Source organism: Gossypium hirsutum, chromosome A03 (assembly GCF_007990345.1).
Source record: "Gossypium hirsutum isolate 1008001.06 chromosome A03, Gossypium_hirsutum_v2.1, whole genome shotgun sequence".
Taxonomy (NCBI): domain Eukaryota; kingdom Viridiplantae; phylum Streptophyta; class Magnoliopsida; order Malvales; family Malvaceae; genus Gossypium; species Gossypium hirsutum.
In genome coordinates, this window is record NC_053426.1 from 19,996,144 (window position 1) to 20,009,410 (window position 13,267).

Genomic DNA, 13,267 nt, shown 5'->3' on the forward strand with positions numbered 1-13,267 from the left:
AGGCGTACGGTAGAGTAGAATGGAAGTTTGTGGAGATGACAATGAAGAAAATGGGTTTTGATCCAAGATGGGTTGATTGGATTATGAAATGTGTGTCTACAGTATCGTACTCAGTGGTATTCAATGGAAAGTTAGGGGAAGTGTTTCATCCAAGTAGAAGTCTAAGACAAGGAGATCCTTTAAATCCGTTTTTGTTTTTATTTTGCGGGGAAGGTCTCTCAAGTCTAATGAGGATTGCAATTGGAGGAAGAATACTTAAAGGAGTAAAAGTTAGTCGAAGTGGGCCATCTATTTCACATTTACTTTTTGCAGATGATTGCATTCTATTTGCAAAAGCTACTGAAGGAGCGCATTCCTTAAAACAGATTTTGATTGAATACGAAAAGTGTTCTGGCCAGTGTATTAATTATGACAAGTTAACAATGTTTTTTAGCATAAATATGTAGGTAGGGAAATGATCGCAGTCTCTAATGTATTAGGCATAAGAAGGTCAACTGATCCAGAACGGTATTTAGGGCTTCCTAATATGGTGGGGAGAGAGAAGAGATCATCATTTCAAGTTTTAAAGGACAAATTCAAAAAGTGAATTGATAATTGGAGCATAAGGCACCTCTCTCAAGGGGGGAAAGAAATTTTCATAAAAGTAGTTCTCCAATCTATTCCTACTTACACTATGGCTTACTTTCTTCTTCCCAAGTCCCTATGTGTTGAATTGGAGGGTATTATAGCTAAATTTTGGTGGCAGAAAAGTCATGACAAAAAAGGCATTCACTGGTGCCTTGGAAAGAACTATGCTCATTGAAAGAAGATGGGGGACTTGGTTTTCGAAATCTTGCAAAATTTAATGTAGCGTTGTTAGCAAAGTAAGGTTGGCACCTTATTAATTTTCCAAATTTGTTATTAGCTCGTGTTTTGAAGGCAAAATATTACCCTAACTCAGATTTCTACAATGCTCGGTTAGGAACATTACCTTCACTTACCTGGAAGAGTGCCTGGGCAGCAAGAGGGCTTTTAGAAAAAGGTATGTGCTGAAGAATTGGAAAAGGGAACCATATTTCTGTCTGGGATGATTTGTGGATATCAGGGGATGAAGCAGATAGATTACAAAACCAATAAAATAATGAAAATATCAGTTAGTTTCGGATCTGATAGAGGCCACTATTAGAACTTGGAAAACAGAGGTGATTATGAATACTTTTAATTTGGCTGTTGTAAGGAAGATCATACAAATTCCACTGGCAGAGATAGAATATGAAGACTTTCAAGTATGGAGAGGTGAACAGTCCGGTGAGTTCTCAGTCAGAAGCGTCTATAAACCATTACAGGAGTCTAGCGTGGATCCTAATAATTACTTTATACAAACCGAAATAAAAAAATTTCTATAAAAAACTATGGAAATTATAAATCCCCTCAAAAGTAACATTGACAATTTAGAGAATTTCTTAGAATTTTATTCCTTCCCTTGTGAACATCAAGCAAAAGAAAGTGGTAGTAAATGCACAATGCCCTCGATGTCGTCAAGATGAAGAGAACAGTAACCACATTTTTCGCCAGTGTCCTACAACTGTTGAGACTTGGAATTACTTAAATCTGTCTTAGGTACTGAATAATGATATTCAGAATACGTGGGAGTGGCTTACTTGGGTCTTTGAACAGGAGACTAGTGAACAGATCCGGTTTTTCTATTGTGGACTCTGGTTGATCTGGTTCAACAGGAATAGATTAGTATATGAAAAGAAAACTGCGACAGGAAGAGATATAGCAAAACAGATCCAAATTTTCATCTTAGAGTTCGATGGGGCAAAAGAGAAAAAACTTACATACCAGTCCAATAGAATTTGTCAACAGCATGTTTGCGAAGCAAGGGTTACAGTCTATTTTGGTGTAGCTTATGACCAACAACATTTCAGATCGGCTTCAGGCTTGCTTGTACAAAATGAAGAGGGGGAGATCTTAGCATCGAAAATGGTCAATCATTCTGATATAGCTACTCCGTTCATGGCAGAGGCTCAAGTAAGGTTACAAGCAATGAAATTAGGAATCTTCATGGGATTAAACAAAATGGAGGTAATAGGTGACTCAAAAACTGTTATAAAGAAATGCCAAAGTCCCGAGATTGATAAATCGACCATTGGAGCAATTATTAGGGACATTCAAAGCATAAAAGACAAATTTCAAGAGATCGGTTTTCACTTTATACCCAAAATAGAGAATATTTATGCTCATGTTCTCGCGAAGAAGGCTCTAAGGAGGAGAGAAAATTGTTACCTGGAAGGAGGGATTCCAGACCACGTTCGTCAAGCTCTAGAGAGGAATAGACCAAGGTATCCGGATTGAGAGGAAATGAAGATGGAAATCTCTGGAAAGGATAGTAGGTAAATGAAAAGATCTTTTTTTGAAAACTGTTATCATTATGGCTGGGTCAGAACCGTGAAAAGACAGAGACTATTGGCATCCAGCTGTTGATTTGACTGGGTTAGGATTTGTTTTATTTTTACCATTTAGCTGAAGTTTCATTCAGACAATTTGGGCTAGTTTTAAAAGTTTTAAACCGGCTCCTCTTTTTAGTAGGCTTTTTGATTTTCTTTTCTTCTTTTAGGTTTGGGCTAAAGGACTTTAGTCCAATCTGCTTATGTGTAATTAGTTCTTTTATTGATTTCAGTCGAATCTTTTAATTCAAAAAAAAAATTGGTTTAAATTATTTATGCAATGTGAATTAATTGTTTGATAAAGGGTGTAACTAAAAAAATAAAAACATAAGGGGCTAAACTAAAAAAGATAAAGAAAAAAAAAGAAGGTTTGGAAAAAAATGAGAAAAAAGAAAGAAAGTGAGGGAGAGATGGCTGAAAAAAAAGAATGAAAAAGGGTATTTACGCATAAAATAAAAAATATTGGGGTGTCTTTTATAAAATAAAAAAGAAAAGATCCAAAAATAAGTGTGAAGAAAGTTGACTGACCGGTCATATCATGTCAATCGTGTTAGTGATATTAACGATGGAGTTATTTTAACTGGCTTTTAATGTTAAAAAAAAAAAAAAACTTACATCAGGCTACCTCCCACGAGTCCTTATTATAAAAGGGAGGGTGGGCTTTGGTTCGTTCCCTATATTTTAGAACTAAATAGAAATAGAAGAGAAGATGAGAGGCAGATTAAATTTTTTTAATTAGTCTTAATTTAAAGTTGTTGTGTTTGTTTTAGTTGATGTTATTTGAAATTTGAAGTTAATACGATTAAGGTATGTAAATTATATATTTTGATGTGCATGAATCATATTAAAAGTAGTTATTGTAATGTAATGTTTAATTATATTTAATTTATCAAGTGATGGTTAATTTTTTTTAAAAATTATGCAGATATATGAATGTCTTCTCCAGATCACACTGTATCGAGGGTCAATGAAACAGTAAAATTGTTAAATCAAAAGTTATTTATTCAAATGTTATATATGATATTTATTTATAAAGTGTGATATATGCTTATTAAAAGTTTAGTTAAAAAATAAATAGAATTTTGGTTTAACGTTTAAATTAATTATGTTAAAATTTTAGTTTAATGTTTAAGTAAAAATTAGTTTGGTTAAGATTTTAGTTTGATTATCCAAAAAGATAGTTAGGTAAAAGCCAATAATGTTTGAACACTTCATTACCCAATTTATTATCATTATCTTACTACCTATTTCGTATTAAATTGGTGATATTAATTGATGATATTATCATTATATTTACAGTTTATCGACTCACATCGTGTGCTTCATATTGTTGGCTAATTTTTGACGCACACTTTTATTCTACCTAAGGTATAGGTACATAAATAAATAATTTGTTAAGCATGATATGATGTATTTGCATGCGAATAGTTGTTAAATCTTTACTTCTAAATATTATTGTATATTTTATAAATAAATAAATCTAATAAAGTTTATAACAACATTTGGTATTAAATGTTTTACTTTTTAAAAATTTGATTTTATGGTGTGGACAAAATGAGTATCGGGTATTGAGGTCGCGGATCCATTCTCTTAAGTACCGTGCGAACGAGCAAATCATGTCTTACTTACAGTTGCTGGGATTTGGGAACGTGGCATTGGTCTAGAAGTTCAACTTGAGGGCAGACCTATTATCCGTCTTGATTGAGCGGTAGCGCTCGGAGACCCACACTTTTCATATGCTGTGCGGAGAGTGCACGATCACATTGGAGGCCGTCGCTATGCAACTTAGGCTATGAGTTGATGGTGATGTGGTCACGGGATGAAGCAGAGCGTTGAAACATTTGATGCTATGTAAGATGGTCCTCTAGTGATAGAGAAGAGAACTTCACGATCTTCAAATTCTCATGGTTGAGAGTGAATTTTAAGAACTTATTGAGCATTGCCACTGAGAACGAGTTGAGATACGTTGCTCGAGTCTATATTTTACAACTAATATGAGGATAATTATATTGAACGAAAAGTCTAATAAAATCCACATTATGTACCATATAAGTATCAGCACGGTCGAAATCCTCCAATAAAGGGAATTACATTATGCGGAACCAGTTAATTTCAAATCCATCTTCTGCTATCCAAATCATGATATGAGATCACCAAGGTGGATAGCGAGCGGCTTACTTTTCGGTTTAACAAAGGTGAAGGAAATAAGAGAGACGGGTTATCGAAGTACAGATCCTAAGGAAGCAAAAAACAAAACTAGCACCACCAAAATACTGAAAGACAAAAGATGAAACAAAATCTATTATCAGATAGAATAATCATTTGAGAATGGCAAGAGTCAAGCTAGTCAAAGGGGAAAAACGATAGTAGAGAGAATCCACCAGATGAGATCTAGAGACTTCTAAAGCTGTAACATAGGTTCTAGGATGAACAGATCACCAGAAACTAGGTACGATATGATGGCTAAACAAAACCAAATCGACAGATCGAAACTAGGGTAATGACATTCAGCTAACTAATAGAAACCAAGGAGGAAGAGGGATTTAAACCAGATCAAAGTAACTATGCATCAAAAGCAAGAAGACAGCAAAACCCGGAGAGAAAAGCTCCCTGTTTCTTGCTTAATTTTTTTTCCATGATTCCCCAAGAAATGAGGTTGTGGTTTATTTGTTTTCAACTTCTAACATGAAATCATGAGGAACTTTTTGGTCCTGAATATTTTCAGGAAGAACAAGCTGAAACCATCCCTCGAGAAGTTAATTTGGTGGTTAACTAGCCTTAAAACTTATATATTAACCGATATTCATGAGGGCCGAGGATTTTTATCCATTAAAACTTATATATTAACCCATATTCATGATAACTTTCGGTTATATTTAACATGAACTTTAGTATTTAAGTATTAAAAAAGAAATACAATTTACATTATTCAACCCGTTGAATTAGTTAGAATTGAGAATTGGAGATTTCACCGATTCAACCTTCCATCTGCAAATTTACCAAAATGAAATGAGTAGATTAAGGTAAAATATGTAAATAAAATCACTCTTTTTTATCTATAGCAATAGTTTCTGAAAACCACCTTCTTTTCATATGATCTTCAACTAATGATGAATAGAAACAGTAGGGCAGAGACCACCATTGTTGATATAGTGATCGAGTTTACTTTAGCAGAGTTGGGAAGAAAAGGGTAAGCATCAGGAGGAGGCAACAAGCATTCATCGCCATTAAAGTAGACTTTCCGAGGAAATGCCCACCCATGTCTGAAGGTAAATGTGTCCTTGTTTTTCCTTAACAGCACCTCTGACTGTACATTTCCTTGAGGCCCTGCTTCCATTAATAGGTCATTGTAGAATTTCATGCCATAAAACATGCCTGTATCATCTGCATAAACATAAAGTTGAATCACAGGTGTTAAATGATTTCATTAGGAGTTTCATAAAAATCAAAGAGAAGAATGGCTTCGGAGTAACTCACTTATTGCTTCATAGGGCACTAGAGGCTTGTAATCAAAGCTAAAAACTTGGGTGACGGCATTGAGATTGGGATGCTGAGCAACTAGTGTCCACTGTGTGTAGTTCATGCGGTAATTGAAATTTGTAACGGCTATCTTTACACGCCAGTAATCCTTGTAGTTGAGCTTCACATGCCAATGCACTCTTATTGGGCACATATGATGTGTGCATTGTAACAATGGCGCATTGTCTTTCCTTGGTGTATTTATTCCTTTCTTGTGTGCTTGCTTCGAATCACTCCTGAAAATAAGTCCACTCAATTACTAACATTATTAACATTATGGATTTAAATTACGATTGTATTGGTTTCAAAATAACAATCTTAATATTGAGTTGTGATTAAAATAGTTAGTATTGTAACTATAAGCATATCATTAGTGAAAGTACTATGAGACCCACGCATGAGGAGTCAAATTGTTTTGACTCATATTAAAAAAAATGAGTAAATTAATTTTTATACGTTAGATCAAATAGTAAATTAGTCCTCTTGTTAAAAATTGATCATGGATGTCAACATGAGGTACACGTGATAAGCCACGTATCATTATCCAGTTATTCTATCAACCGTGTCAGTTTTTGACAGTACAAGGGATGAAAGTTTTAACAGAAAGGACAGATTTGTTTTTTTGATCAAATGTATAAGGACTAGTTTGTCTAGTTTTTGAGTAAATAGGGCAAAATATAATCTGACTCCTAGTAAAAGGAATGACCTTTATGGTACTTTTACTGCATATCATTTCTATTTTGATACCAATGACGATACATTATTGATGTCATTTTGTTTTATCTTGAAATCGATACGGTACATGGATTTGTTAGTTCGAGTATAGTGAATGAGAGGCTTACACAACACAGTTGTTTTTATTCTGACAGCCGCAAGCGCATTTCGGACAAGGTGTGATAGTCTGGTTATAGAAAGATGAGAATGAAACACAACATTTTGGGTTCTTTGCGGCAAGAAATTGTGAATAAGTGCATGTTACATTCCATGTCACTGCATAGGATTGAACACGTTAGTTATCATATTGTAATTTAAATTAGATTCGTAAAATTTGTATTATATTTGCAAACATAACATAAAAGAATCGAAAGTGAAATAATACTTACTCAATGCCTGAGTTTTTCGCCGATAATCGGCTGTTAAGTAGACCGTGGAAGGCACAACTTTAGCAGGGCCACAAGTGTAGCCTAGCCCCGGACCGAGCAAAGTGAAATTCATGGGTAGCTTTACTGTTTTATTTGAAGTTCCAGCGACTCCAACGCTGACTTGAAAGGCGGAGACTGAACTCGACGGATCTTGTCCCCAAGCGGACACTACACCGGCTTTACAGCAATTGGAGAACTGCTGGTTGTAAGGAACGCCAGGGAGTAAATCCACCACAACAGGCTTCCTCAAACAACAGTGGGGCACATTTCCTTTGAATTTGGAACAGTCACCTTGCTCGGTGGTTTGAGCCCCAACCATGGACCATATCACTTCTTTCTTAGCCCATTGCCACCCTAGTGTCCACCCCGGGCTCACGATGCTACGGTACATTTGGAAGTTGCTCATCGTCACTGATGCCTGGTTTACCATTTAACTGCGTTACTTGAACTGGAGTGTGAATATCAGACATAGATATAGTTTAATACTTCAACATGTTCAACTCACCACATAGCCATCAGCCGTCCAAGAGACAACATCCCATTTTATTGTTATGTTTCCAGTTGGATCCAGTGGATCATATGCAGCTAAAAAAGAATCCATAAAAACAGGAGATAAATAGATCAAATATTAAATTATTCAAAGAAAAAAAAAACATGCTGTAATTTGAATTTGATGTATTGAGAAAGAACTTGTACCAGCATGGGGAAGCATTACAAAAAAAAGAACAACTAGACCACATATGGACTTCATTTCTTGTTTCAGAATATTGAGTGAAGTACCAAGTTCTTGGCAAGAACACAGAGGAGACAGGAAGGTGTTTGCATTAATGCTTGAGCTAAAAAAGGAAAGGGAAAAGTATATATTGGCGGAGGAATATTGCTTTGAAAATGGCTTACCAACTGGTTGTTCATATTTCATGGGATATTTTCATGTCCCTGAACTTCATTTTTGCATTTTGAAGCAAAACCTTGGCAAGTATGATGGAGAAGTTTAGGACGTATACGAGCGGGGTTTGATCTGCGAAAAGTGTAAGCAAGTTTGATTGAGTTTCACTTTTAAAATTTGAATTTATCTAATTAGGTTGGATTACTTGGTAAAACAAATTCAATTCCCATGTATAATTTCAATTTCAAATTCATATTAAAAATTATCATTACTAAAGTCAAATATTGTATACTTGAATTCAGCTCGCTCAATATCTTGAATTGTTAAAAGCTGATCCTAATAATTAGGTTTCTCTTATTTATTCTTGAAATGTGACTATCGTTTGCTTGCAGTGGTTAAAAAGGGGTTATGTGAAGCGGAGTATCCAAGGATGCAAATTTGATCTGCATTATTCCATCCCATCCAGACAAGAAGGGAAATGATATCTCTCTTTCAACATGATATCTCAGCTTAATTTAAAGACAAATGCTTAGGAAAACAACATTAAAAATAAAAGGTAGCTCTGTCTTGTTTCCATCAATGTGTGTCCTCAGATAACCTCTTAATTAACCATTCATAGTATATAAATGTGTAGGCCCTTTAAAAGGGAAACAAAACCTGAAAAAGCATGACGGAGTAATTTTTTCCACTTTAGATGGTTATAAATAAGAGTTGAGCATGTTGGTATTCTACATATGTATGTAGTATAATTATCTAAATATAGTTTAAAAAAAAGAATATACTCGTATCAAACATGTTGTCCATTTCTCAACATTGAGAATTGCATTCATAGGTAGACACTTATGCGACCTGAAATTTTAAACTCTTCATTTCTTTAGAGTAATTAAATTTGACACTCATGTTTGACATATATTGCATATGAGATAATAATCTTTCAAATATAAATTTAAAAAAAGAAGAAGCCAACTATAGCATATAAGGTAAATTTTTAGTATTAATCCTTGTACTATTACTAGATTTGGAATTTAATCCTTGTACCTTAATTTGGTATTTTTTTAGTCTTCCTATTGCTATCATTTGAGAAATTAGCCAAAATCATTGTTGGTGTTAAATACTTTGCTGAGGTCAAATCATAAATTTAGTCTTTGTTCTATCATAAAATTTGATATTTAACTCATTTACTTTTATTTAGCCATTTTTGGTCCCTTATTGTTATTGGTATGAGGAATTAATTTGAATTGCTAATGGCGTTTGTTGATACAAGATGTGGTGACAGAGGTTAGGAGTAGTTTCCATGAGGATATTGAGAGTCGCTAATAGAGGTTTTTAGGGAAGTTAGAGAATATATTTGTGTGTATATATATATATGTTAGAGTTTTTGTAGGAGTGGGGAGTCTTGGCTTCCTTGGAGAAATGAGGAGATTTATATAGAAGAGGGGTTTGGCATGGGCTCTTCTAAACAAATGTCCTACTATGGTAAAGTCATGAAGTGCTCTACTTGGATGTGATTAGGTATGTCTTGATTATACTTTTGTAGTCAATGATAGAGAGATGGAGCAGCTATTGAATAAATCTTGACATGATCTTGTAGCAGTTGATGTGACAAGCACACGAATGTACTTAGTTTTGTGGGTTTTCTTTGGTCGAGTAGTTGATTCACAAGGTGCTCCTAGTGAGGTATGGTGGTATAATAATAGGCCCTTTAGTTGAAGGGAGGTTATAAATTGACCTTTCTGAAGATAATGTTCTTAGTCAAAGATTCTTTTTCCAGATATGTGACATTTTGTTTTTAGAGAGCTTGATAGGCCAATAGAGCGAGCTTGTGATGCCAAGTTTGAGGAGTGAGCCTGAAGAGGCAGCAAACCTGAAAATGTGAGGTACTTAAGCAAATCCTATATTAATTGTTGGTGCAACTTCTGATACTTAATTTTTTTTCAAATATTTATTTTTTTGTGGCAGTTACTTAAAGGTTTCTTGAGGCACATGTGAAATAATCATGATGTAATTGTTTCATTCATCTCTGTTAGAGTCTAAGAAAAGAACTGTGTTAGTCTGTTATACAAATTGTTATGCAGTTACTAAATTGTTAGCAGTAGTTACTCATACACACTTATATAAATACTATTGATTGTATAGATTCAAGATAACATAATAATAATCAATTCAATTTCTGAGAGTATTTTCATTCCTACTAGAAATATTAACATGGTATCAGTCGCCTAGCTTCTAGAGACCTGTTGTATTGTGCTTTCATGGCCACCGCTGCTTATACTGACTCTACCACTGTCACTCATAGCTGTTCGTCGTTCACCGATGCTCAACTGGTCCAGTCCTTCCCTCATCATGACACTATTAAGCTGGATGATAGTAACTTCCTTCAATGGTAGCAGCACATCCATTTAGTTACTAAAGGCTACAATTTGACTGGTTTTTTTAGAAGGCACACTACCTGCTCTGCCAAGATTCTTGCAATTGCCGGACGACTCTCTAGTTTCAAATCTAGACGCTTCATCGTATTTTCAACAGGATAAGTTATTTGCTTCTTACCTTCTTTCTACTATTAGCTCGTCTATTTTTTCTTGTTTCACAGATGCTAAGACAGCATGTGACGTCTGGACAACTGCTACTCGTCTTTTTTTCGCTGTCAATGAAGCCAAGATCTCCCGCATCCGTCATAAGTTACACTCGACTAAGAAGGGTGCTCTATCGGTCAATGAATACATAACAAAGATCCAGAACACCTGTGCCTTGCTTGCTACTTCTGGATCACTGATTTTAGAGATAGAGAAGGTAGAGATTATGCTTGCAGGCTTGGCATCGAAGTTTGACGCAGTGCTCACCCTTGCGTCTTTTCGTCGGAACCTTTGCCTTTACAACGACTTGTTGATGTTTTGTTGGAGTACGAGAGTTGTCAGGCTCGAGCGGTGCAAGAGGTGTCGATTCATACGCATTTGGTAGAGGCGGTTCCATCGCCAATGGTGGTAGATTCTATACGTGGAGGTCATCCCTCCACTAATTGTGAAAGGGGCTTTTGTTCTCGTGTCCAATGTCAAATCTGTGGCCGGTTTGGGTATTTGGCTCAATGGTACTATTATCTCTTTAATTGCGACTACAGTGGTCTGGCATCGGTGGCGAGGCCTTCACCATTGTCTACTTTTGCTGATCCAGGTTCGGGAGCTGTAGGTTTTGGTGTCCATAGTGGGTCTTCTAGTGTGTCGCCTGTTGATTTTTTGTTCTCGATGCCGTTCTCCAGACAGGTTGCTGGTCTCTCCTTGTCGATACTACAAATGCTTCTCCTTAGGGACTGGTGAGGCGGTTTGATGACTGTTGCGGTACCTCATCATGTTTCACAGCCTAAAGTTTCCCCTCACACTTTTGTTACATATGGTGATGAGGCAAACCATAATTTTAGGCTTTCGGTTAGGCTTGGTGCTAGGCTGATTGCAAATGGTCCTTCCTTTGGGTCATCTACTGCAAGCCATAACTTTAGGGGGATCTTTTTCTCCTATTGGACCATCTAACTAATATACCTCATATTGGGTTGGTTTCGAATTGTGTTAAATTTAAGGGCTATCTTGATCTTGAAAAGGATTTAGGCCTATAAGTGGTGGTGATTTTGGGTCAAATTCTAGATCACGCGTTCCCTGGATGACAAAACCACGTGCTCGTGTTTTTCCTGCTACTGCACTGCATTGTGTTGGGTTGCCCCGTGTTCCCGACTTTCATGCATCTGATTTCTCGAATACTATTGAGTCCATTAATAATATAACTCATTTTGGGCCTAATTTTGATGATAATGATTCAAATATTCCTATGCTTGTAGGGATGTCATCTTGGTATCTAGATTCAGGGGCTCTGCATCATGTTTGTCAGGAGGTCTCTGCCTTGAATAAGTCCACATCGTACTCAGGTATATCTCCTCTCTTCATGGGTGATGAGACTCCCACCAAAATTTCGTGTGTTGGTAACTATGTTCTGCCCACAAAGACTAAGTTACTTCATTTGTCTAATGTTCTGTGTGTGCCGACTATATAGAAGAATATCCTATCTATTTCTCAGTTTGCTACTAAAAATAATGTATTTTTTGAATTTCATCCATCTTACTGTGTTATTAAGGACATCAAGACTCAGAAAAATCTACTACAGGGCCACATTTGTGATAGGCTCTACCAATTCTCTCTGATTGCTTTTGTTCACTCTGCTATGGTTCCTTCTACTTCAAAAACTGGACTTTAGTCCTCTACTGACAACTATGATACTTTTACTTTGTGGCATCGAAGACTTGGTTACCCCTCTTCTTATGTGGTTAAATCTGTCTTAGATAAATGTCAGATTGTATCAAATAATTCTTGTCTTACTACTGTTTGTATTGCTTGTCAGAAGAGGAAGTTTCATAAATTGTCTTTCCCTCACTCTACTACTGAATATAATGAACCATTTGCTTTGGTTGTCTCTAATTTGTGGGGACCTGCGTTTGTTGCTTGTGGCAATCATTGGTACTATGTTTCATTTATTGACATGTGTACTCACTATACTTGGTTCTATCTTATTCAGCGTAAGTCTTAGGCTATGGATTGCTTTATTCAGTTCAGTAGTTGGTCAAAACACAATTTGGAAGAGATATGAAACAGTTTGAAAGTGATTGGGGCGGTGAGTTTTGTGCGTTCAAGCCCGTATTGGTAGAAAATTGAATCATTCATTGGCTATCCGCATACATCCGAATAGAATGGTGTGGCTGAACGTAAACATTGGCACATTATTGATATATGTCTTACTTTGTTAGCTTAGGCAAATCTTCCTATGGGTTTTTGGGGCTATGCATTTTGTTATGTCGTTTATGTTATCAATCGTCTTCCCACCTCCGTTCTAAAAGGCCAGTTTCCTTTTAAAGTTCTTCATGGCTAAGATCCCATATATGATTATTTTCGTATGTTTGAGAGCTTTTTTTTTTCATATCTATGTCTGTTTCTTTCCCATAAGTTGGATTTCACTCTCAACTATGTACATTTTTAGGGTATAGTTCCCAACATAAAGGTTATCAATGCTTTACATAGGATGGTAAGGTAATTTTATTTTGCCACGTCGTGTTTGATGAAAGTCGCTTTCTATTTCCAAAGACTATTGCAGAATCCTCTTCATCAGAACAGTGTGTTTCTACCTATGTTCCTATTGTGGCTAGTAGATCCACTGAGTCTTCGCTCATACGACCCGCTATAGCCTCACCTCTTGCTTCTAGTTCATTTTCTACTCCGTATTTTTCGGTACCCTATCAAGATATCTCAGACTCCTTG

General features: G+C 35.9%; 1 protein-coding gene and 1 long non-coding RNA gene across 2 annotated transcripts; both read right to left on the reverse strand.

The window, feature by feature from the left end:
- Window positions 1-1,268: 1,268 nt before the first annotated feature.
- LOC107887084 (uncharacterized) lies at window positions 1,269-2,502 on the reverse strand. Its single transcript, XR_001680990.2, has 3 exons — window positions 1,825-2,502; window positions 1,641-1,703; window positions 1,269-1,564 (listed from the first exon to the last, which is right to left on the reverse strand). It is a non-coding gene; the product is annotated as an uncharacterized lncRNA (long non-coding RNA).
- Window positions 2,503-4,711: 2,209 nt separating this feature from the next.
- On the reverse strand, window positions 4,712-8,119 carry LOC107887083 (COBRA-like protein 4). Its single transcript, XM_016811218.2, has 7 exons — window positions 7,787-8,119; window positions 7,596-7,675; window positions 7,052-7,508; window positions 6,791-6,938; window positions 5,907-6,184; window positions 5,512-5,813; window positions 4,712-5,417 (listed from the first exon to the last, which is right to left on the reverse strand). Exons 1-6 carry the CDS (start codon window positions 8,007-8,009, stop codon window positions 5,530-5,532), a joined length of 1,470 nt encoding a protein of 489 aa, XP_016666707.1. The 5' UTR covers window positions 8,010-8,119; the 3' UTR covers window positions 4,712-5,417; window positions 5,512-5,529.
- Window positions 8,120-13,267: the final 5,148 nt, after the last annotated feature.

What these genes read in the sequence shown, in the direction of transcription:
- LOC107887083 (XM_016811218.2), bottom strand. Translation starts at nt 8,009, where the DNA reads ATGAAATATGAACAACCAGTTGGTAAGCCATTTTCAAAGCAATATTCC. An exon ending in TGTAATGCTTCCCCATGCTG is followed by an intron (nt 7,676 to 7,786) that starts GTACAAGTTCTT and finishes ATTCTTTTTTAG; the next exon opens with CTGCATATGATCCACTGGAT. An exon ending in GCGAAAAACTCAGGCATTGA is followed by an intron (nt 6,939 to 7,051) that starts GTAAGTATTATT and finishes AATCCTATGCAG; the next exon opens with TGACATGGAATGTAACATGC.